Source organism: Lotus japonicus, chromosome 5, assembly GCF_012489685.1.
Source record: "Lotus japonicus ecotype B-129 chromosome 5, LjGifu_v1.2".
In the NCBI taxonomy this organism is placed as follows: Eukaryota; Viridiplantae; Streptophyta; class Magnoliopsida; order Fabales; family Fabaceae; genus Lotus; species Lotus japonicus.
In genome coordinates, this window is record NC_080045.1 from 40049789 (window position 1) to 40076228 (window position 26440).

Genomic DNA, 26440 nt, shown 5'->3' on the forward strand with positions numbered 1-26440 from the left:
AAAAGGAAAACTTATAAAGTGCATGTTTGGACACACTTAGTAAGAAGTAATAAAATTAATTTTTAACAAATGATAAAAATTATTTTATAAGTTTTCCTTTTTAGTTAAGTTTTAATTTATCTTTGTCAATATTTACTTGGCCTATAAAATATGATAATATGTTGTCAAGCACGAAGCAAAATGAAAACTTGAAAAAAAATATATAAAATGGTGAGCAATGCTTAATTTTCTGATAATTTCGTCACCATTTCAGCTTACAATTCATTGTTAGGACAGAACCCTTAAACTACTGAGAGCCATATAAATGGTATCATCCTAATACTTCAAAATTTCAATGATGAAATCAAATAAACAAACATAGAAATGAAATAATTAGACATAGTTATCCCTTCACTTGGGTTTGTTGATTTTCCTTTAGGGTTTAGGGTTTAACAAACCCAAGTGAAGGGATAACTATGTCTAATTATTTCATATCTATGTTTGTTTATTTGATTTCATCATTGAAATTTTGTAGTATTAGGATGATACCATTTATATGGCTCTCAATAGTTTAAGGGTTTTGTCATAACAATGAATTGTAAGCTGAAATAGTGACGAAGTTATCAGAAAATTGAGCATTATTGCTCACCATTTTTTATATTTTTTTTTCAAGTTTTCATTTTGCTTCGTGCTTGACAACATATTATCTTATTTTATAGGCCAAGTAAATATTGACAAAGATAAATTAAAACTTAACTGAAAAGGAAAACTTATAAAATAATTTTTATCATTTGTTAAAAATTAATTTTATTACTTCTTACTAAGTGTGTCCAAACATGCACTTAAGGGCCCAAACTAGAGGGGTAGGGCATTGATTTTTTACCGAGACAAAGAATACTCACTCTACTCTTTATAATTCTGATATGATTCACACTAATGGAAGAATCTGAAAAAAAGGGATCGTCTTGAAAACCGGTAACAAATGATAGAAACTTGACCCTAACCGCGACCTGCTGGTAGAACCAAAGTTATCAAAGATAAAGGGAACTTGACCCTAACTGCGACCTGCCGGTAGAACCAAAGTTATCAAGATAAAGGGAACTTGACCCTAACCGCGACCTGCCGGTAGAACCAAAGTTATCAAGTTTAGTTCTTAACCCAAGAACAAAGGGAAGCTCTCACCATATGAGAAAACTCAATATCATTCAGATTCAAAAACTGATTTGTTTCATACATTGAGTCCTTATTTATAGACTAAGTGAGATGCTACACTTTCCAATAAGTACTAATGCTCCCACTAACATTTAATAGACTCCACTAGCATTGGAAACTTGAGTAAAAATCCACTATACCTAAAGATGACTCATTGACTTATAAAACACATTAAAAACCAACTAGGGGAAAATAAAATGTCATAAAAAAATTCACTCCTATATTACATACGAAAATTCAAGAATATAACAAAATTGGACTTATTTACTAAATATTAAGGTTCAATAATTATAAGACTCTAATTTGGATAATTCTAGCCCATAAATGCTTCTTGAACATGCAGATTGGACTCTTGGAAATTGTCTTCAAGTTGGGTCCAAATCATCATCATTCTTGAGTTCAAGGAAAGTGACCCACTTTGGAGTTGTCTCTAACTTATTCTGATCTTCTTTGCCTCTAACTTATTCTGATCTTCTTTACCCTTGAGTTCCAAAATCAGTCCTTGCAAAGCTTGCTTCATTCTTTTGGCCTTGGACATTGTCATTGGACCTCCTATTTCATGCAAAGGGTCTTTATCTGGGTTGGACCAAACCTTATCAAATTCCACTTAAAAAAATTGTCACATGTATTAATAAAAAATATAAATGTTCTCAGTTTTACTAAAATTACTAACTAACTTTCTAATATTTCATTGACCTCTTTTATTAATTTTGTTTTTTCAACTTTCTTATTACTCTTAAGAGTTAATTAAGTTAAGGGTATTCGTAAAGCACAATTAATGTTTTCTTGGGATTATAAAAGGTACAGTAAAATAGAAATAAAAGAACTCTTAAAATAGTGAGAGATAATGAAGAACAAAAGGAGTTGACGATAATATATAAGATGTGATTATGTGTGTATGTTTTACATTTAGCACAGAACCAAATTGGAGGTATATATTTATCATATTTATAAGAATTAATATGGATTTTGTGGTGCATTAATTATTTTTTGACAAGAATAATTCATGAGTAAAATTTTGTATGCATACACTAACAATTAACCATTGTTTTTTTTTATAGGCAAATGTTAGTTGTTAGTAATGTTAGTAAATTAGTCATCCTCAAGGTTCGAACCCTGGACCATTCACTCTTCATCCCACCAAACCAGTATGTTCATAGCTCTTACTACTTGAGCTATCCTTTGGGGACACCAGAATATCGAACCATGAACGAAGAAAGACATGAGATAAGAGTATATTGACTATTCATTGTGAGACCCTAATTCTTGACCGGAGGGGACACCAAAGGCATCTGTCCTTCCATCCCTTGGATAGATAGGGGGCATAGCTTTTGGTTTTTTCATGTTATCAAAGAGTTGAACAATGAAAATAGATGTTGAGTGCTTGATCGAATTGATCGGGTCATGTAGGAACAAGGTTCAAGTCTACCGATCTCATTGTATGTCACATACCACTATCAGTTACATTCACTTTTTATTTAAATTAAATTAAACTTTTAATTTTTAATGTGGGGAAAAATTATTTGGTGCCTGAATTATACCGCAGTATAGATACATTAGATCCAACTTTTATTTGTTTTCAAATCACTAATAATGAGTGACAATTAAGAAAAATGTGTTATGACAAAATTGAGAACAAATATATTGCTACTAATTACATTAATTATATTTTTTCTTTTGTTAAAAAATTATGTAATTATATTTTTTTTTTGAAGCTCGATTTAATTATATTTTTTATAGGGTGTGAATTGTTTTTTTTCTATCTTTGGCATATGTCATTGTCCGTTTAGAAAACGGTTATAATCTTGGACAAATATTTTTTTTTAAATTCAAACTCGTACTTTTATCCTTATAGAGTTTAACTTGCCTACTAATTATTACTGTATCCGTACATACCGTGTTGGTAAGTAGTTGTTTAGTTTTTATAACAAGAAATCGGTAGAGTATTTAGTGAATTGATGCTACCACATTTTAAAGGTCAACCGCAGCCATCAACAATAGGTTAAAAAAAGAATAAAAGAACAGTTTGGGTTATCAATAAAAAATAAAAGGTTTGGTTTATCATTACAAAAAGAAAAAAGTTTGGGTTATCATCAATCCATGGTCCAGTCAAAGCATGACATGTGAGAGAATCTGATCACCAACCTTAAATTGTAGGCCACACCACTTCATCAAAGTGCACAATTGTGGTAGGAGTTGTCAATGCCAATATACAGGTGGAAGTGGAACTATGAAAGTGCACAATTGTGGGTTTGGTCTTTATGTGAGTACATTTCCACTAGTATGTATTTTTACATGGGCTTGACTTTTAGATCATAAAAGGTACTCCCTCCGTTCCTAAATAACTGATACTAATTTGTTTTTTTTTTGTTCCTATTTAACTGATACTTTTACAATTTCAAGAGAACATTAATGCTACTTTATCAATTGTGCCCTTCATTTATTGTTGGTAGGAAAATTGAAAAGTTAGAATTGATAAGAGAGATAGAGGATATAATAGGAAGTTAAATAGTAATTTTAGTAAAACAAGAATATTAATTGCTACTTCTTAATATTTGTGCCACAACCTTAAAGTATCAGTTATATAGGAACGGAGGGAGTAATAAAAGGTAAATGTTGAGTAAAATAACAATATATTTATTTGCAGTCTCGGCTAGGGTGGGAACTTTCAAAATGGTACACCTGTGGACCAAAGGTCATAGTAGTAATTTACAAAATAAAAAAATTGTAAAAAAATAATCCTCTCTCCTCAGTCCTCACTCACGCTTCAGTGCCAAACAACTCTCACTTCAAGTTCTCCAAAACACAATCCCAATTCAAAAACCTTCAACAATAAACACCATTGAAGACCTCAAAATTGAAACTTGAGCGGACACTGAGCCGCCATTGAAGTCCAAAGCACGCAGGAAAAACCACCATTGATGAAAAGATCTGATTTTTAAAGCACCCAGATCAGAAACAGAAAGTGGGGTTATCTGGGTGGTGATGATCAACAGAAAGTGATGATCCCGCCCCCACCATGACGATGGTGATGGCTTCACGACCATGAAGAGAAGAAGCTTGTGTGGTGATGGTGGCTCGCGTGTTTGGGGCTGCAGGACTCTTTGGAAGAAAGCTTGTGGTTGTCCATGGTGATGTTGTGGGTGGCCAACGGTGGTGGTCTCATGGAGAGAGGAAGAAGAAGTGGTGGTACTACACAACTACACAAGGAAGGAAAAAAACGAGAAGATGGTGGCTCATGTGGTGCTGCAGGCACACCATAAATCGCCTTCGACGGCGGCTCACGGCGGAGGGCGACGGAACGGCAAATTGGTTGAGGGGTTTTATTGCGGACGATGATGGGAGTGCAATGGTGGTGTTGTTTTCTCCAAATGATGAGTGGTTCGCCAGAAATCGAGGGTTGAAGGTGGCTGTAGTTAGGGTTCTATCTTCTCTATTTTAAGTTGTCCATGGGGGTGGTGGTGGTGCGGCGGTACTCATCCATGGGTGGTGGTGTGGCAAGTGGTGGTGGCGGCTACCATGTGAGGAAGGGAAGAAGGTGTGATGATGATGATGATAGTGCTTTGTTGTTGCATAGAAAAGAGAAAGGAGAAAGGAGAAGAAGATAGTACTGGATCTGGAAATCTTAGAAATTTTTTTTTTTTTTAATAATTGGAGAAAGTGTATTACACTTTTACCCTTTTATTATCCTTTTAATCCTAATTAACCATTCATTGATAGAATATTCTTTGATTCCTAACTAACCATGTTGTTTTTTCTTTTCTTTCGCCTTTGTTATAAATAAAAAATGACGTGGTAGAGACACATGGGTAAAACGGAGCTCTGGCGTTGACCCAATCGGCCGGAGGAAGTAAAACCAATCATTAATGCAAACGTTAGGGACAACCTCTCACACATACGCCGACGAGAGACTAAAACCAAGTATAGTGTAAAGGTTCGACCAAAAACTTAATTAAGCCAAAGATAAATATTAACTGCCATGAGGACTCGAAGAGAGTCTTTTTGAATTTTTTGCAATTATCAAGTTGCAACCTTCCTCGAATTTGAGAAAGAAAAAAATATGAGTGAATGTAATTTCGTCCCTAAAAGTGTGAACAACGGACAAGTTAATCTTTAAGAGAAAGAAATATTACCGCAGTCCCAAATTGTGTCAAACATCGATCAAGTTAGTCCCTTATTAACGTTTTATCTCATGATGACTAGATGAACTTTACCGACATTTGACACAATTAAGTACCAAGTTGCATTTCCTTCTTTTAAACGCTAATTTGTTCGATGCTTACATTTTTAGACACAAAATTAATCATTCACTAAAATAAATGATAAGAGTGAGTTGATAATTGAGTTTCGGTGAAGGTGCTCAAGATGGAGGTGTCAACACTTGTATTATGCTTTTTATTGTTTTCAAATCACTGTTCTTTGGGTCTTTGAAGAATCCCTGTTATCGGTTGTTTAGAGCAACCATACCTTTACTTAGTGCTTATCTATACATGTGTGTATGTAAAAGCAGAACAAAAATGTAGGGTAAGCACAGCACCTATCAATCTCTATTAATGAGACATGCATGTAGCTGTGTTCCAACTTCCAACTATAGTTGCCAAACTGCCCCAAGTCTCATCATGTCAAAAACCACGTTCCAGAAATTCTCATAATGAAAGGGGTACCTTATTGTAGGTTTTGCGTTTGAATTTTCGTGGATATTCGTTGATATTAATGTGTCAAAAATTAAAATCATGCTTCTTTAGTTTATTGTAATTTTTATGTAACAAATTTTAACTTTTTCGTTAATACTTAAAATACGTGATATTACATTAAAATTGAACACTAAACCAAACATGCACGAAATTAAGGTGGAGATGTGACGCTCCAACTTGCTTCTTCATGAGCATTTTGTAATTTCTCTCGATTAGTGGGATTAAAAATTAGAAAAGAGGCCTTTGAGGCCAAGCAATCGAAAAAGTAAAACAACTAGTTTCTTACATTCAAACACACTTCATAGTTCATACTTTACTCTTAACGCTCCAATCAATTACTGACATCTTAGACTCAAAACCAATACAAACTTCCAATCTCACTGTTTGGTAGATACTCTTCTCCTAATTCAAACACTTATAGTTGATATCTTACTGTCATCTCACCCCACCCAACTATAGTTCTTCTTCTACATATAAATACCACCTGCTTCTTCTACTCTCCTCACTTAGAATTATCTTCAACACCATCACTTTAATTTCCCTGGCTTCATGATTCAGCATATATAGCTCATAGCTTAATCACTGGATCTCACTCCCGAAATGTTCAATCCCATTTCTTGGCAGACGACTCTGACAACTGATGAGGTATATATTTAGTAATTTAGACTCAAAAGATTCGTGTAGACTGAAATTTTCGTCACACTGATAACACCTCCGGTTTGTGGCCACAAACTGTGTCGCGGACATTTCAGTGTACACGAATCAATACTAACACTCATAGTGTGTCTATTGTCTAATGTCTATAATAGTTATCCAAATATATATTCACTATCTTGTATATTTTTGTTTTTTTTCCAATGAATGAATATATTTGCATCAATAGTTTGTCAGGTTTGTGGCAATGATATTGGATCAAAGGAAGATGCTTTGGGCGTTTCCTTGTTATCCCTAATGGACGATATTTCGGGAGTGAGAACCAGTGATAAAGCCAGTCCAGCATTCGATGGAAGATTACTTCAAAAACATTAAGGATTACCTGGCCTTAACTTACTTTTAGGATCTGTTTGGTTTGCTGTATAATATAAAGTCTGATAGTACAAGACATGATGGTATAAGGTCTGATAGTATTAAACCTGATAAATTTTAATACTATACAAAGTTTGGTGACACACTATATAACTTATCATTTCATTTAAATTAATATAAACTTATGTTTTGAGAAATATTGAATCATGATATATATTATAGAAATGAAGATGGTGTTAGTGGGTGGTAAAGCTGGCAGTAGCGGCCAAGGTGGCTGCAATAATGGCGGTGGCGGTGATGGAGGGTGGTGGTGGTTAGGGTGGTGGCGGCGGTGTTGGAAGTGATGGTGGTGGCGTCGGTGGAAGGGAGGAGGTGGAGGGTTGTGGTGGCGGTAGTGGTTTAGGTGGTGGCAGCAGCGGTGGTGGTGTTAGAAGTGGTGGTCGTGGCGCGCGGAGGGAGGTGGTTGTGGCGATAGCGGTGGTGTTGGGTCATGACGGTATGTGGTGGTAGCAACGATGACAATGGTGGTTGAGGTGGTGGAGGCGATAGTGGTGGAAGGTGATGGTGGTGGCAGTGGTGGGTGGTAGTGGCAGCGGTGATAGTGGTGATAGCGATGACGACAACGACGGTGGGGGTAGTGGTGTTGGCAACGACGGTTGCGGAGGAGGTGGTGGAGGCGGCGACATTGGTGGCAGGGACGGATCCAAGTACAATGGTATGAGGGAAAATGCCCTCACTTAATTTTAGAAAAAACATTAGAAAAAAAATTGAGGGGTAAAAGTATGTGGTTTTTTATGGCTCCTTTGATAAAAAAAATGTCTTCACTTATGTTTCAGATTGCTAAATGCCCTCACTTGTGTCTCACATTGCTAAATGTCCTCACTTGTGTCCCACATTGCTAAATGCCCTCTCTTGAGTAGTAAAAGTATGTGGTTTATGATGACCCCTTTGGTAAAAAATGCTTTCACTTGTGTCCCCTTTGATAAAAAATGGCTCACTTCTAATAGTACATATTAATTTTTTTGTTAAGAATTTATATGTATATTTTGCCCTCACTACATTAAATTTCTGGATCCGTCACTGATTGGTGGTGGTGGTGGTGGTGGAGGTGGAGGGCGGTGGTGGTAGCATTGGTGGAGGGTGGTGTGGTGGCAATGGTGGAGTGTTGTGGTTGTGGCTTATACATCAAACTCTTATCATGTCTTGTCCATCATCTATAAGTTGGATTAAATAATCTATCATATTATTGTATAAGAGGTGATTGATGCTTATACAATACAATGTTAGCACCAACACTAGATAAATCCATAATGTATTATATAAACTTATACTATCATGCCTAATACAGTGTACCAAACGGGCCCTTAGATCGGTTAATAAATGTCTGTATCTATTGGAAAAGATTTAAAATATAATCACTAATACAGAATCTACTAATTCGCTAGTGGTTTGTTGGAATATCTCTAAATACAACAAATTCAGGGTTCGAATCTTGCATAATACAAAACACCGGCCAGACCTATCATATCAATAAAAAATATTAATATGACATTTATAAATTATGATAATATCATTGATGAGTTAGAGAATGAAACATTAGAAATTACCGATAGGTAAAATTGATCATTACATTTTTTTGTTACATTGGAAAGACAATTGCACCCGCTAGGAATCGATCCCTAGACCCCTACCAAATGTAAGACCAAGATTTTGTCATGTAGTACAACTCTATGTTTTGATGATTACAAGTTAATTATTGTATATGAACAATTATGGTACTCTAACGTTGTTCTCTGAGTGTTTAATTGACAGGCTCTGACTCTGGTCTAAACACACACTTATCAGAAGCACAAAGCAAAAAGAGTAGCCACTAGCCAACACAATGCTTTCGCTCTCACTATGTTTTGTTTGAACAGTAGTATATGCTTCAGAAGTTCTGAAGATCATAAGCTCTGATATGGATTCAGATCACTTCAAGTTCTGAAGACCAGAAGTTCTGAAGACCAAAAGCTCTGAAGGTCCAGAAGCTCTAAAGGTCCAGAAGCTAAGAAATGAAGACTCTGAAGTCCAAGAATAAGCTGGCTCTGAAGACCAAGTACTTCCAACTCTGATGACTAGAAGTTCTGATGAACAGTCCAGAAGCAGAAGCTACGAAGGTCAGAGGATTCAAGCTTCCCTCTGACTCTGATCTCATAAGCTGCACAGTCCCAACTTGAAGCGTCGCCAGATCAGAAGTCAACTAGGATAAGGCTCACGTCGCTATCCAAGTACAAAAGCAATTGTATTATTCTGACGGCCTTACCTAAGATGTTCAGCCATAGCAGAATCTGGAAGTTCCGGATTTTCCCTCCAATGGTAGAATTCCATGCAACGGATACAACCATAATCCTTAGAGTATGACTAGAGGCTGAAGTTGGAAGAAAGAAGCTAAGAAACTTTGTGCAAAACTCAAGCAAATATTCAACCGATCATTTAGCAATCTTTCTTCATTCGTTCTTATTGTGTTTACCTTAGCTTTCTTAGAAGCACTTCATTGTAAACCAAAACCTTTCAAATAGTGAGTTTGTATTTCCTTAAGGGACAAAGTTTGGTCATATCCTTGAGAAGACTAAGAGAGTGAATCTTAGTGTTTGCTAGTTCATTGTATTGTTAGTCACTAAGCAGGTTGCTAGTGCAGTTGTAACAAACATTGAATAGTGGATTGCCTTCATTCTAAGAAGGAAGAAATCACCTTAACGGGTGGACTGGATTAGCTTGAGAGATATCAAGTGAATCAGGATAAAATACTCGTGTGCTTCTCTTCATCTCTTATCCTTGCACCTTGTGTTATTTGTTACGAAAAGATTTGTCTAAATCCTTGAGTGGGAAAAGTTTTATCTGAAAACGCTATTCAAACCCCCCTTTCTATCGTTTTTCATACCTTCACCCAACCCATATGTTCGCCCCTCAACTCCTACCACTTCGAACTATAGTTAAATTGATCATTCCATGATCACACTTTTCTCATAAACTTGTGTGTTCATAATAAGAAAATAAAAACATCTTCCATTACAAATTAATAAGATTACAAAAGTAGTAGTAGCAATAATTTAATAATAATAATCACACTAAAAACATTGATGATTAAATTCTCATTTAACTTTTCTTCAAAAACAAATTTCTCTCTAGTACATTAAGTTTTGGATTTTCTTATGGGAAATTTAGAAATGAAATCATATATACAAGCTTTTATATCCAACTTATGTATGAAATATATGACCATAGATGATGTATTCAGTGAGAGGAGGCTTTCTTATGTGAGAGTGAGATGAGTAATTTTAGACTATTAGATTAAAAATAATAGTTAAGATTTGAACCCTCTTAGAAAAAGATCACGTGACTTTTTTTCCATATTTCCCCCCACAAAACCCCTTCCTCTCTTCTAAATGTGAAGGAATTCCACCATTGATGATGCCAACATTGTTGTCACTGTTCCTCTCCATCTCAGCTATGGTATCTAGAACTGGAAGGTTGAATGCGACCCTCTCTGGAAACTCCACAGGGTGCTTCACTGTTTCTAAATTTCCACTAGGATAAGGCTCATGTCGCTATCTAAGTACAAAAGCAATTGTACTATTCTGACGGCCTTACCTAAGATGTTCAGCCATAGCAGAATCTGAAAGTTCCGGATTTGCCCTCCAACGGTAGCATTCCATGCAACGGATACAACCCTAATCCTTGGAGTATAAATAGAGGCTGAAGTTGGAAGAAAGAAGCTAATAAACTTTGTGCAAAACTCAAGCAAATATTCAACCGATCATTTAGCAATCTTTCTTCATTCGTTCTTATTGTGTTTACCTTAGCTTTCTTAGAAGCATTTCATTGTAAACCAAAACCTTTCAAACAGTGAGTTTGTATTTCCTTAAGGGAACAAGTTTGGTCATATCCTTGAGAATACTAAGAGAGTGAATCTTAGTGTTTGCTAGTTCATTGTATTGTTAGTCACTAAGCAGGTTGCTAGTGCGTTTGTAACAAACATTGAATAGTGGATTGCCTTCATTCTAAGAAGGAAGAAATCACCTTAACGGGTGGACTGAATTAGTTTGAGAGATTATCAAGTGAATCAGAATAAAATACTCGTGTGCTTCTCTTTGCACCTTGTGTTATTTGTTACGAAAATATTTGTCTAAATTCTTAAGTGGGAAAAGTTTTATCTGAAAACGCTATTCAAACCCCCATTTCTATCGTTTTTCATACATTCACCCAACTCATATGTTCGCCCCTCAGCTTCTACCACTTCGAACTATAGTTAAATTGATCATTCCATGATCACACTTTTCTCATATACTTCTGTGTTCACAATAAGAAAATAAAAACATCTTCCATTACAAATTAATAAGATTACAAAAGTAGTAGTAGCAATAATTTAATAATAATAATCACACTAAAAACATTGATGACTAAATTCTCATTTAACTTTTCTTCAAAAACAAATTTCTCTCTCGTACATTAAGTTTTGGATTTTCTTATGGGAAATTTAGAAATGAAATCATATATACAAGCTTTTATATCCAACTTATGTATGAAATATTTGACCATAGAGGATGTATCTAGTGAGAGGAGGCTTTCTTATGTGAGAGTGAGATGAGTAATTTTAAACTATTAGATTAAAAATAATAGTTGAGATTTGAACCCTCTTAGAAAAAGATCACATGACTTTTTTCCCCTATTTCCCCCACAAAACCCCTTCCTCTCTTCTGAACGTGAAGCAATTCCACCATTGACGATGCCAACATTGTTGTCACTGTTCCTCTCCATCTCAGCTATGGTATCTAGAACTGGAAGGTTGAATGCGACCCTCTCTGGAAACTCCTCAGGGTGCTTCACTGTTTCTAAATTTCCCTTTGTGGTGGTTCGATTGTCTATTTTGGCATGGTGCTTGCTACCATACCACAAGACTTAGTTTGAGTATGATACATGAGCTGAAGTGGACATCAAACAAATATAAAGTGTAATTAATTAAGCATTTTCTCCTTTTATTTTTCTGTGAAATAAATGTTATTAAAAATTACATTATTTACTTAGTAGTACTTGGTTAATAAATCTATTGAGAATGACCCTCCTTCTCCTCCACCTCCTCCTTCATCAAGTTCTTCATCTTCATCAAAATAATTTCCAGAAAATCAAACTTCAGCAAACCCAAAGAAATCCCAAAACATTTAAAATCAAGTAAACCAAAACACCAAACCATGCTAGTTCTGCACAATGACAAGCTTTGTTTGGCGAAACCCAGTAAAAACAAAACGATAAAAAAAACCCAAAATCGAGATCAGAGCACCACCGCTGTCAAGTTTGAAGCTTTGTAACAATCATCAAATCAAAGAATCAAAAACCCCAAAACCCAGAAGGAAGAGGAGGAGGCACTGTCTTAGATCTCTCGGTCGATTTTGAATCTCGATCTGCGAAGGATGTGGGTTGAGCGATGGTGGGGATTCAACCCAGATCAGAGAACCCAAACCGCAGATCGAGGAGGAGGAACTGTCTTAGATCTCTCCATCGTTTTCCAATCTCGATCTGTGAAGGAAGTGGGTCAAGCTCTCTATCTACACAGGACGTGGGTCGAGCTTTTGGGGTCGAGGTCGCTGGGCGGTGGTGAGGATTCAACGTCTGAGTGCGATCTGGAGAAGGTGGAAGAGGATTGGTAGGGGGTCGCTAGGGTTTTAAAGGTTGAATTCCCAACACACAAACAACTCTGCAAATTTCACAAAAAAAAACAATTTTTTTGAAGAAGAAATCATTTGGGTGTCACCGTTTTGGTTCATGCTGCACAAACTGGAAGCGGGGTTTGTGCGTCGTGTAAGTGGCCAACGATGTTTTTGCTTGATGGTGTGGAAGATGTTATATTATTAAGGGAATGGATACATTAAAGTCTTGGGGTTGCGCAATTCGTTCCCCTGTTTGGGCACGTATTATCCCCTGTTTTTCTTCCACTTTTGCTCTTCACTGTATACCTTCTCTTTTTCTCGTTTTTTTCTTTTTTGGCCTTGGGGGAATTGATCCTTGATGAGTAGGAGATCCTTGAAGCTGAATCGATCCTCTTGAGGGAATGGGGATTTGATATGGTAGGGAGGGCTTGTGGATCTTTTTTCTAAATCTGGATTGTGGTAGATGAAGTGGGGTTTTGATTTTAGTGAGGGAGATGCTAATGAAGAAGATGAAGATGAATTTCTGGGTTAAGATGAAGCTTAATCTCTTTTCCTGAATGTGAAAACTCTAAAACGCACAAAAAAGAAGTTTCATGAAATTGGGTTACCACTTAATGAAATTACAAAAAAATTAGGACCATTTCATGAAATCGTACTTATCCTTAAGTAATTAAGGTCTTCGTTATCATATTTGAACTATTGTTACAGGATTTTCTCAAGTTATAATTGCTTGGATTTCAATAAATCACATATCCAGTTATATCTCTCATCAATATGCTTTCGACCTTAAGTGAAAAACTCAAATTCCTTCTTAAGTGTGATGTGCTCTAACTATCGCAATGCACAATGTACTTGTGTTGTACTTTCACTAACTCATGCAGTAATCGCTTCATCCACATATCATTTCTTTGCATGCTTTTGTTAAAAGAAACACATTCTTGTAACTTTGTCAGTACGATATTGCTCCCTTCAAAATGTAATATAGAATCCAGAAGTAGATTTTTCTAAAATCAATATCTTCCACCATGTTTGCATCGGTGTAGTCGACCAGTTCAGGTCTTCTACTCCCAAAGCATAAACTCACTTTGGAAGTTCATCTAAATTCACTTCACAACATTCCAATGGCGGTTTAGCAAAGAATCTACCGACAACACCAACTGCGTGTGTTATGTTTTGTCGTGTGCACACCATTGCATACATTAAGCTTCCAACAACAGAGGCTTATGGAACCTTTCCCGTCTTCTTCTTTCCAACTTCACCTGTAGAACTTTGCTTAGCTTAGCATAAAGTGAATAGCGAGTGGAGTAGCAACTTGCATTGATTTTTCCATTTGAAATCGCTCCAATACCTCCTCGATATATTTTCCTCGTGATGAACACAACTTTTGTTCCTTCCGATCACAACATGTGGACATACTAAGAATATGAATCAAAAGACATCTTCAATTCTTTCTTCGAATTGCTGATTTGTAACTGCTTTTCCATACGATTAACATATCGTCAACATATAAAAGTAATTGGATGAACTCACCATAAAAAAATATCTTCACAAAGACATAATGATCACAAGTAGTTCTTCGGTATCCATGATAAATTGTGAAGGAATTAAACTTCTTATACTATGATGACCTGATGCCCGCTTAAGTCCATAATTTTTATATGATTTTGTGCCTGCATGTTATATTATATTTACATAAATCATGTGTTTTATGACAAATGTGCAATAGGCAGGTCACAAGTGGAAAAAGGAAAAAAAAAAAAAAAAAAAAAAAAAAAGAGTAGAAAACAAGAAAAGTGATACAAAAATTCAAGTTTGTTGTTCAAGGGGAGGAGCACACCTGTGGAGCTTGTTAAGCACAATCATGCTTAATTAATTTTGAGAAGCACGACTATGTTGAGTGCTAGCACAACCACTTGTGATCAAGTTAGCACGATCATGCATCACAGTATGCACGATCATGCATAGTGGCGCAACCATAAGATGTTTTTAGCCCTAATTATGTTCTATTTACGGGAGAAAGAGGGCAATGCTATAGGAGAGAAATAAAGGAATATGAAGAGACCGTATACTCGTATAGAGATAGAGACGTGGTACCGAAGTTGAGATATTGGCTATGTGTGGTATGTTTAGTTGATAAGCTAGCTGAAAGCTGAAAAGCTAGCTGATAGCTGAAAGCTGATAAGCTAGCTGAAAGCTGAAAAGCTACGTGATTGAAACAAAAATGTTTGGTAAAACTAGCTGTTAAACAAGCTGAAATTGTAAAATGACATAAAATGACATACTTGTATAATTATTTTTATATTTAACATTACTTTATTTTCACATTAATACCTATATAATATTAATATTAAAATTATTATCACTTTAAATATTTTTATTAACTCAAGTTATTTATCATCTTAAAAATATAATATTAATTTTTACTTGTTTTTATTAATGTAATATTTTAAATACTTGTGGTGCGCAGCGGTGTAACGGAAATGGTGGCGGGAATTTGCATACGTAAGTGTGAGGGGTAAATAGGTTTAGTGTTTTTATAAATATATAAATATATAAGGGTAATGGTGAAATTTTAATAAAATAATAAGGATAAAAATGAGAATAAATTTAATAAGCTATAAGCTACCTGAGATAGCTTATAGCTTAAAGCTTTAAGCTACTGAAATAAGCTCATTCACCAAACACTTTTGAAGAGTTTTTAAGCTAGTCAAATAAGCTTTAAGCTAATTAAATAAGCTATAAGCTAGCTGAAATGACATGTCAAACATAGTCATTGTAGTGCTTCAGCAGAGCCATCTGGAGATTAGTTCTTGTATCTTCTCTCTACCTTGCACATTGTTAGTTACTAGGTTTATTGTGTTTTCACCTTTTATCATGTGTAGCTAAACATCTCTCTCCATGTTGCGATGTAGGAAAGATGTGAACCTCTTTTTATATGCATCTACTATTCAGCTTCTACATGTTTGATATTTTTTCCGAATAGTACCTCCTAGCTTCCAAGTCTAACAAGCTACAAAAGGACATCATAAACTTTGCTCAGATGAAGCAAGAGTCTCTTTATGAAGCTTGAGAAAGATTTTAGAGACACTCGAAGTGTGTCCGCATCATGGATACAGTGAAGACAAGCTGGTGTAAATATTCTATAGTGACTTGTCTCATCATAACATCCAATATTGATGCTGCGTGCGAAGGAACAATTCTGAAAAAATCTGCATCAGAAGCTAGCCTTGCAAATCATAAATGACATGGCTTCCAACAACTACCAAGGGCTATAAAAATTTGTAGGAGGACCATGAGAAACTTCTTGTACAATGGTCCGAATGGAGATGTTAAGATCGTTTTTAGACCAAATGAGGAGGGTGCAAGGACGAAACCAAGAAAATAATACAGGGGTGAAACTTCAACACATGTATCAAATAAAATTTACAATGACTAACTTATACTATTACAATTTAGTTCACCAAAAGAGAAAATGTTCTTATATATCACATTAAACCAAATACAGCAATTTTTAATGAATTGCAAAACTGAAATAAGCAGCAGGAATTGTGAAATTGTAAAACTGAATCATACATATATGTTTAATGGGTAAGGAGACGAATTTTTTTGGTTAAAAAGGAACAAAAAAAAGGCAATACAAAACTGCACAAACAATCTTGACACAAAAATTAGATCAGAAAGGAATGGGGAAACTCACAAGTCCCATTTTTTTTGTAAATAAACTCACAAGTCCAATTGATAACCCACAAACCAATATAATCACACCCACAAACTCAACTTTTTTTCACCTTATCTCTTCTCCTATCACACGCATCACATCATTTATCACATTATTCACTTATATCTCTTCTCTTCCTATCTTACTCTGCGTGTCCTCATGATTTTGGTGTAGCCTCATGGATGATACTCATACAAACTCATTCTCACGGAGTTAATTTTAACTTTATGATAAATTGTACAAAACTTTCCAAACATGCACTATTATTTTCTGGGGGCAATCAATTGCTGACATTTTCTTATTCAATGGAAAAAGATAAAACAGAAAACAAGAAACAATCTAAACTGAGACCTTCACAAGAAGGGTTTCTAAAACATCTAAAACTACCAAGTGAGATTGCAAAACCATTCCTTGTTTAGCAATGGATTGAGCACATTCATTATCTTCTCTAAACATGCTGCAACTTGATATTCATGCATCTGGCTCAACAGGTTTGAACTAAGAGTCTGAATCAACTCCGCACATTCCAATTCTCACAGATAGCATCTCAGAGATATTTAGATTTCAGAGAAGAGCAAGAGCATCATTAAGAAAGGAGCATCATTCACTGCTGAATTCACAAAACCTTCCACCCAGTTTCCACATTCATCTTGAATCAGACACCAAATACCAGATTTTACAGGATCATAACTTGCACATACATTTAATATTTAATATATGAAAGCTGAAAAAATGTGCCAACTATCACTTAATTTTGGTAACCAGATCAATTTGAAAAGGAAATGAGACATGTCACAAGCATACAAAAACTAGCATGAATTTTGTTTTTCTTTTTAGATATCATAAAATTGGCAAAATATCGAATACTACTGCCTATCAATTCATTCTATGACTCTGTTAGCAGATAGCTCTGTATCATTTAAGGAAACATCACATCATGGATATTAAATCAAGCACGCAGACTAAAGACCAAATATGTATCAGGAAATTGTTCACTGTTCCTTTGCCTTCTTACGTGCCAGAAAACGTTCCTTTGCTGCAGCCACAGCATCTTGGCCTCTTTTGTGATGATCGAGCTTTGGTTGAGAAGCTGATGGCTGTTCAACTGGCTTATTTTCTTCTTCTACAAGAGCCTCAGGATTTGGCTTCATGTCCGAGGGACTAATACTTCTATTGGAAGGATTAGAAAGTTCACCCTGATCACCAATTTTTTCCTTGGAAGACTCCACTGGTGGACTTGAGTTACCCAATGAATGTTGTTTTTCATCAAATGCATCACCATGCTGATGATGCCTGTCTGATGCATCAGGGTTCACTCCCTCATGTGTCTCTGGAACTCTATGTTCAGCCTGGTTGTCACGTTTCCTCCCTTGAGCATCTTTTGCTCCATAAGCAACATTTTTATCAAGGTTTGAATAAAAATCAAGCAAAAAGTCTTTCTTCTTTGTAACATCATCTCTCTCCTCTTGAAGTTCACGGATTCTTTCTAGCTCCATCTGTCTCTCTCGTTCAGCAAGCTTCCTTCTATATGCTTCAGTAACATATTTGTCTTTGTCAGCATAGAGATGATCATCTTTGTCTCTCTCCATGGCAATCTTTTTCTCGTACACAATCTCGCGATACTGCTCTCGCTCTTTTGCTTTTTTAATCAGATTTTGGATATACTTTGGCTTTCTCTCTTCACGATCTTGTATCAGTGGTTTTGCAACTTTCTCTTTCATTTTGTCATAGACTCCATCATAATCAAATACGGATGGATCTTCTTCCAAGGCTTTCCTTTGCTGTTCCTCAACTTCCTTGAGAGATTTTTTCTTTGCAGCCTGGAGAGCGATTTCTCTCTCGACGTCATCCTCATCATCATCGTTAAAGCCAAAAGGGGTGGCAAGGGGAGGCCTTGGTGGCTTCTGCTTCTGCTTCGCAGGCCGAAGGTTCAATCCATACTTGCTCATTTTACCTGGCTTCTTCAAGGCAATGGAGCTCACAGTCTCGCGCGGGTGAGAAAGAAGGAAGAGAGGCTTCTCTGCTTAATCGACCGCCCCTGCACAACCTTGAAGTAGAAGAAGGAGGAATCAAATTGCCATCTTCTATCTTTGTGCATTAGGGATTGAAGAAAAAGTTTCCCTGTACGAATCGTTTCGGTACAGTGGTTGCTTTCGCTGCAAATAAAAATTATTCCAAACATGCATCATTCACAAAATGAAGGCTTGTTTGAAGAAAAAGAGACCCAAAATTTAGAGTGTCTGAAACTTAGATGAGAAAAGAACAGTAATACAATAATCTGTACCATTCCTTCAAAAGTTTCAAGGGATGATACCCTCTCGATTTTAGCCCCGTGCGAACCGAAAGATAAAAAAATTGAAGTTCTTTCAGCTTTCTGATGGAGGCTTTCTCAAACAACTATGGACCAGTGTGAAACCCATAAAAACTTGCAAGTAAATATCAATGATAAAAACATCAAAATAATATAACATCCGAATTAATCTAGGTAAGGTAAAGGAACATAAAAGTTGTAACGTTCCTTGCAGTCAAACAAATTCTGGTGTTTAACATTTTATATGCGCCTCTGTCTGAACCAAACGATGGTTTTTGATTCACCGTTTAGCTATTCTGGAGGCATATGATAAGAGCAAGCACAGCCAAAGATTTAATTGAAAAAATCAGCAATAGTACTTGATAAAATAGAATTGCAAGAGAATACATAAGAACATATCAAGCAATCATTCAATTAATTTAAAAACTCAATTTATGATTATTTGTGTAACCCTAATGGAAGTGGAGAGCGAGACTGCGAACGGCGACACCACTAACGGCGGCGGTGGCGGCCCAGTCGGTAAGCCGCCGGAGCCAACGCGGCGGCCAACGTTCAAGGAGAAGGTACTAGGGAAGAAAGCGGTGGAGGAGGGAAGGAAGCAGGTGCGAAATCTTGTTGACGCTGGTATCATGAAGAAGGACCTCGTGGATGGGAATAGTTATTTCCCAATGTTTGATTTTAAGGATGACCACTCCTATGAAGCAATCTGCAAACCGTTTGAGGCCTGTTTGGTGGTGCAATTGCTTGGCAAGAGCATTGGCTACAAAGCCTTGTGTGAGAAGCTCCGATTCTTATGGAAACCGGTTGGTGGCTTTGAGGTTCGAGATCTACATCATGGGTACTTTCTAATTCAGTTTGATCTCACAGAGGACAGGGAACGTGCCATGGTTGGAGCACCGTGGATGATTTACGATCATTATCTTGCTGTTAAACCATGGACCCCGGATTTTGTGGCTGCAAATTCGAAGATAAGCACGACGGCGGTGTGGATACGCATCCCTGGGTTGGGGTTCCAGTTCTATGAGGAAAGCATCCTGGTAACCCTAGCGTCAGCAGTTGGCACACCTATTCGCGTTGATATGAACACGGCGGACATGCAGAGAGGGAAGTATGCGCGAGTATGTGTCGAAATTGATCTCACAAAGCCGGTCCTTGGCAGAGTGGGTCTCCGAGGTGTGTGGTACAATATTGAGTACAAAGGTTTACACTTGTTATGTGCTAAGTGTGGCTGTTATGGCCACCTCTCAAGGAAATGCACTGGTACGCCAGTGCCCCAACCACAGAAGACACATTCCCCGTGTGCGAGTGTAACACCGGCGACGCCGCCGGTGGTAGTAGATGGAAGTGTTGCAACACTAGAAGCTGACCAACAGATGGTTACTGAAATAAATGCAGAAGCGGAAAAGAAGGGGATTGAGTGTCCTAACGATGCCCATGGGGACTGGCTGTCGGTTACACGTAAAAGCCGGAAATCCACAGTTGTGAATGTCACTCAAAATAAACCGAAACCGACTATGCAGAAACAATCGCGTGATACAGGCGCGATTCATGGAGAAAAGAAAGGAGTTGCTCAACAGTTTGTTGCCTCAGCTACTAAACTCAATCTCGGTGGGACCATGCAATTCCATGCAGGATCAGCTAAGGATACGTTACCCGTTTTGGGTGATCACCAACAGGGAAGGAAAGGATACCGAAAGGAGTCGACCGCGATGGGGGGGCCACATATAGGTTCTTCTCAAAATATCCCACTTACGCAAGGGCCCAATCGGAGTTCTACCCAGGATCCTCAGTCGATGGGGAATACGAGGATTGTGGCGCTTGCGGATGGCACACGAACGACTCTGAACTTGCAGCCCAGGGATGGTAATCGCTATGCCATGCTAGTGGATGAGGAGATGACACACGGCTGTGAGCAACCGCTCCAAGTAACTGGGGAGGTTCCTTATGACCCAGGTGCGAGGAACCACGCAGCGAGCTCATCGGGTGGGGCTTGACACCCTCCCAGATTGGAACTGTTCCCCTTCTTTTGTTGTCTATGGATAATACAAACTTCAATATTATAGCATGGAACATTAGAGGAGGTGCAGGTGTCCGTGGGCAAAGGCGTGTCCGCGATTTGATTAGATCACACCATCCATCCTTGTTTGCAGTAGTGGAGACTCATTGTCAGTTTGAGACAGTTGCTTCGTTCTGGAGAAGCGTTGGATATGATCTTTGTGCATGTTCAGAAGCAGTAGGGCACCGGGGTGGCATTTGGATTTTGGCTCATGTAGGGAGAAACTTTGTAGTTCAGGTGGTGGATATTCACTTACAGGCTGTGACTGTGTCGATTAGCGTAGACAATGGAGCTTGGTTATGCACAGTGGTTTACGCCAGTCCGACCCCATCTTTAAGGGAAGGCCTATGGTCGCATCTTATGCACCTCCGCCAACAAGCCCTAAGCCCTTGGCTTGCGGTGGGGGATTTTAATGATATCTCGTCCCCAACGGAGGTTCTTGGCGGCGATTTTAGTGCGGCGCGCGCTGCTCGCTTTCTAGAAATGGTTGAGGCTTGTGAGTTCATGGATCTCGGAGCCACTGGTCCAAGGTTCACTTGGGAGCGGAGACTAAATGGCAGGCGTACCATAGCTAAACGCTTGGATAGGGCTTTTGGGGACATTTCTTGGCGCCATAATTTCCCCGAAGCCTATGTGGAGAATTTAGCACGAGTTTACTCGGATCATCGACCTGTTCTGGTTCGTTGTCATGCACGAGTGGAGGATCGCTCCGGTCGTCCTTTTCGCTTCCATGCGGCATGGACAACGCATCCCTACTTCAAACCATTGGTTAGAGAAACATGGATGAAGCCGCCGCCTAATTTAGTAGGCAAGCTAGATAACATTCGGTTGGCATCGCAAGAGTTTAATGTGAATGTGTTTGGCAACATTACTCGACGTAAGAAACGAGTGGAGCGTCGCTTACAGGGCCTACAACGGGAATTGGAAGTGCGGGAGTCTGAATCTTTACTTCGTTTGGAGAAGGAATTGCAAGTGGAGTATGAACAAATCCTGACACAAGAGGAGTTAACCTGGTTCCAGAAGTCTAGGGAGAAATGGGTGAAATTTGGAGATCGCAATACAAGGTTCTTTCACACACAGACAGTGGTGCGGAGGAAAAGAAATAAAATCCATGGCTTGTATGTTGGCGACGAGTGGTGTACAGATTCAGAGGCGTTAAAGGCGGGTGCTCAATCTTTTTATACTAACCTCTTTTCTTTGGATTCACAGGTGTCTAGGAATCATGTTATGGAGATCCAAACTCCGTCACTATCAGAGCGGGATAGGACTAAGTTAGTCCAACCCGTCACCTTGGAGGAGGTTCGTTGTGCTGTGATGGCCATGCACTCGTTCAAGGCTCCAGGAGCGGATGGCTTCCAAGCTTTCTTCTATAAGCAGTTTTGGGACATTGTGGGGAAGGATCTTCACACTATGGTGGCGGACTCTTTCGCCCATGGGAGAGGGGAATCTTCTCTTCTTGAGACACTCATTGTTCTCATTCCCAAGGTGGAGAACCCTCTCCGTTTCAAAGAGCTCCGCCCAATCAGTTTGTGCAATGTAGCATATAAGGTTATCACCAAGGTTCTGGTTAACCGATTCAGACCTCTTCTACATGACCTAGTGGGACCATTACAAGGGAGTTTCATTCCGGGGAGAGGAACAAAAGATAATATTCTTCTAGCACAAGAGGTAATGCACACAATACATACCTATAAGAAGAAGGGTACCTAGTGGCCCTGAAGATTGACTTAGAGAAGGCTTATGATCGAGTCAGCTGGGATTTTCTGCGCGCAACTTTGCATGATTTTGGCTTCCCTCCATTGATAGTGAATCTGATTATGTGGGGTGTGCAGTCAGCCTCTATCTCTATTCTATGGAATGGTTCCAAGCTTGAGTCTTTCACTCCTCAACGCGGCCTTCGTCAAGGGGATCCTCTCTCTCCTTATCTCTTTGTGTTGTGTATGGAGCGTCTAGCACTTTTGATTCAGAAGAGAGTTGATGAAGGCGCTTGGCATCCTATCCGTATTATGAAGGAAGGTATTGGCATCTCTCACCTCTTCTTTGCTGATGATGTTCTTCTGTTTTGCCAGGCCACAAAGTCTCAGATGAAGGTGGTGGCTGATACTCTTCATGACTTTTGTGAGGCGTCTGGTATGCGAGTGAATTTAGATAAGTCAAGGATGTTCTGTACCAAAACAGTTGCTTCACCAGTCCAACATGACTTGTCTGCCATTTTAGGTATCCAAAGGGCGGCTAACCTTGGGAAATACCTTGGCATCCCTCTCTTGACTGGGAGGGTAAAGAGAGATCTCTTCCTCCCCATCATGGAAAAGATTAATGCAAGACTTGCGTCATGGAAGACTCGCATGTTGAACAGAGCTGGTAAGCTTTGTCTTGCAAAATCCGTGATAACTGCCATCCCTGTTTACACAATGCAATCGTTATGGCTTCCCCAATCGGTATGTGATTTCATAGATAAAAAAGTTCGCAGCTGTCTATGGGCAAAGGGTACAAGTAATAGAGGTTGGAGTTTGCTACCTTGGAATACTGTTATTCAACCTAAGGATATGGGTGGACTAGGGCTACGATCAGCGAGACTGAACAATATCGCCTTGCTAGGCACACTAGTTGACAATTTGCTGCATGATGGTGACAAGCCTTGGGTCCGGGCGATTACTGAGAAGTATATTAAGGCCGATGTTGTGCTTCAGGGGAAGGTTAAGAGCAGTGATTCTTATGTCTGGAAGAGTATTGTCAGGGCTATGAACTATGTGGGCAGCGGTTTTCGACCTCAATTGGGGGATGGTCTCTCTTCTGTGTGGTACGACAACTGGCTCGGCACGGGACGGTTGTGTGATCGTGTTCCATTTGTTAACATAGCTGATACGCGGCTCAAGGTTGCTGACTTATGGCGTGGTGGAGCTTGGAATCTGGTTGTCTTATATACGGTCTTACCACCGCCAATTCTGGGGGAAATTGAAAGTGTGCGGGTGCCTCAGTTATCTTCTCATCCAGATTCCATTCGATGGATGCATAGTGCCGATGGTCTCTACTCCCCCAGTTCCGCGTATCATAGCATGGGAACACCACAGGTTGGAAATTTTGGGTTGTGGAGGAAAATTTGGAAGCTTAAAATACCAGAGAAGCTTCGTTTCTTCTTATGGCTGCTTGCCCATGGTGCTTTGCCCACGAATGCTAAGCGTCTCCAGTCCCACCTAGCAGCGACCGCCGCTTGTCCCAGATGTACTGCAGAGACAGAGGACATCAACCACTTGTTTCGGTTTTGCCCAGATTCGCGAGACCTGTGGAGTAACTTCCGAACGGTTCTGCCAGCTCCCGCTGCTCACGTCGAGGTCGACACTTGGCTTGCTGGTTTACTGGTACACCATCACGCCACTTTGGCTGTTGCTATTTTATGGTGGTGTTGGAGGTGGCGTAACCATAAAGTTTTCAATGACAATGAGCTTCCTTTGAACATCATTCTGCGGTGCATCCTCCGGGACGAAGCCGTTTGGAGGAGTTCTCTTTAATCCCTGGTGCAAGAAGATCATATGGCGAATTTGGCTACCTTCTCTTCTTCCCCGACTGTGTCCATTGCCGTTGACGGTAGCTGGAATCCCTCGGTGAACAGGATGGGGTGTGCCGCTATTGTGAGGGACTCTTGTGGCAATTGGTTGTCTGCCATCTCTGTCAGTTATGCTTCTGGCTCGGCCTTTCTTGCAGAGATTCTTGCTATGGAGCTGGGGCTCCGTCATGCTCTGGAGATAGGCTACACCGAGGCCTCGTGCTCGTCTGACTGCTCGGAGGTTATCCATGCTCTACATGAAGGGACCAACATCACAAGCTACTGGAATAGGGAGGAGATATGTCGCGTTCGTGCTGCTATGGCAAGTATGCAGCATGTTACTTTGTTCCAGGTTGATCGAGCCAAGAATAACACGGCTGACAAACTAGCCCGGGAGGCTTGCTGTCAAGGCTCACCGGTTCAAGTTTGGAAGCAGCCACCTTCCTTCGTTTATGATTCTTTGTTTTTAGATTCTCTTAGTTAGTTTTGTCGTTTTGTTTCTTTTCCTCCTGTAACCAAAAAAACTCAATTTATGTATGCAAGCGGAATTTCGTAAAAAATATAGGTAATGGTAAAGAATGTAAAAGGCTGCATGAGGGACAACTGATTCGAGAGTGCATTTGGCTCAAGTTGATGGTAGCAATAGCATTACACTTTGACCTTTTTTTGTTTGAAAACTTTGAAACCATCTCTAATATTTTACTAACTAAGGAACACAATAGCACAACACTTAAACCAATTGGTACTACAAATGTGGATAGTGTTATTCAATTGAGGACGGGAATTGGATTAAAGGCTAGTTAAAGGGGTTTAATTTTACTTTCTTTGAGTGGCTGTTGAATTTGCAATACCCTATTTGTTGTATTTTTGTTATATAGTGCAACTGTGCATGAGCCATGAGATATAACTTATAAGCAAACTTGAACAAGAAAACTTATGTTACCTGAGGTATGAATTAGTGTTAGTCACAGTGATAAGAGCCACCACCAACCAACCCATGTTGCAATTTTGAAGAGCCGCCACAACCACCCATGTTGCAACCGTGCTTCCTTCCAGTGCGGCGGCTTGAAAGTGAATAACACTTTTTTTACGGGCTGGCTGGGCTGGGCTGGGCCATGTTTTTATTTTCAGAATTTGTGCTTTAAAAAAAAAATAAGTGGCTTGCTCCTTTTGTGGGATGCTAACATTTGTCATACATACTATTTGTGAAATTGTCTTGACTCTTGACTCTTGAGATTGTGGAATGTTGGTGATTTTAGTATCATCAATGGATTTTAGTAGTAATGTGATTTATTGTAGGTTGATGCGATTACGCGTTAAGCTCGGAAACGAGTTAGGATAGTGCGGAGTGCACGCTTGTTGAGCCAACGCATAATTGACCGCAATTAGATTGCGGGGTTCCAAGGGGCGGAGACCCTGGCTGGGGTCAGCGGGCGGGGTGCGGGGCAGCGCCCCGTTCGAAATTTTTCGAAAAGTTAACTGTTTTATTAACCGTTTTCGGTTTCTGAAACAAACTCCAATATAAGGAGTCATTTGGCCTCATATTGAAACATACAGAAAACATAAACCATACATTCCTGATCTGTTCTCTATTGCCAGAAACAGATTGTTCTTCAAGAATTATCCCAACAAGGATTTCGTGAACCCAGGCAAGAATAGGGTCGAAATACTTTATTCGAAAAGTGTACGAACACGATTCTTTGAAGTTATACAGGATTATCATACCCAAATTTCTAACATGGAAGCCTTAGCAGATAACCGGTTTCAAATTCATGAGCTAAATTCTGATCTCGATCTCGGTCACCTCTTGGAGTGAGATTGGAGCATGAAACTCACTCACATCTCTAGGGTCTTGTTACCCAAACTTAGCAGCTTGCTTCTATTTTGGCTAGGGACTTAATGGCCTTATAATTTTCTTCATTTTTTTAAATTTTTTGATGTACATTAAAATGTGTATGGATTTGTAAATCCGTTCGGTTTTAGTCCATCATGGGAAAATAGTTTGGTTTTTATCCTTACAATTGTGAGCTTTTTCGTTTTAGTCCTCACCCATTTCGTTTGAGGGACCAAAAGCTATAAAAAAATCTTCATGACCAATTTAGATTCATCCCTAAAGTTTTATAGATGAGAAAAACGTATTTAACCCTAATTATTAATTAAAATTGACAAAACTCTTTGAGAATGGGACAGTTATTATCGCAATAGTGCTATTTATC

General features: G+C 38.7%; 3 protein-coding genes, 1 long non-coding RNA gene and 1 other non-coding gene across 5 annotated transcripts; 3 read left to right on the top strand and 2 right to left on the bottom strand.

Moving 5' to 3' along the window:
- Window positions 1-6262: 6262 nt before the first annotated feature.
- LOC130716649 (uncharacterized) lies at window positions 6263-7054 on the top strand. The gene is made up of 2 exons (XR_009012110.1): window positions 6263-6530; window positions 6769-7054. It is a non-coding gene; the product is annotated as an uncharacterized LOC130716649 (long non-coding RNA).
- A 10097-nt stretch (window positions 7055-17151) lies between these two features.
- LOC130718710 (uncharacterized) lies at window positions 17152-18436 on the bottom strand. The gene has a single exon (XM_057569343.1). The coding sequence runs from the start codon at window positions 18260-18262 to the stop codon at window positions 17306-17308; it is 957 nt and encodes a 318-aa protein (XP_057425326.1). The 5' UTR covers window positions 18263-18436; the 3' UTR covers window positions 17152-17305.
- Window positions 18437-18859: 423 nt separating this feature from the next.
- Window positions 18860-18931, bottom strand: LOC130721704 (small nucleolar RNA snoR138). Its single transcript, XR_009013625.1, has one exon. It is a non-coding gene; the product is annotated as a small nucleolar RNA snoR138 (small nucleolar RNA).
- A 148-nt stretch (window positions 18932-19079) lies between these two features.
- On the top strand, window positions 19080-21897 carry LOC130719539 (uncharacterized). The gene is made up of 3 exons (XM_057570160.1): window positions 19080-20577; window positions 20688-21845; window positions 21890-21897. Exons 1-3 carry the CDS (start codon window positions 19080-19082, stop codon window positions 21895-21897), a joined length of 2664 nt encoding a protein of 887 aa, XP_057426143.1.
- Window positions 21898-24210: 2313 nt separating this feature from the next.
- On the top strand, window positions 24211-24708 carry LOC130719541 (uncharacterized). The gene has a single exon (XM_057570161.1). It carries the CDS (start codon window positions 24211-24213, stop codon window positions 24706-24708), a length of 498 nt encoding a protein of 165 aa, XP_057426144.1.
- The last annotated feature ends 1732 nt before the right edge of the window (window positions 24709-26440 follow it).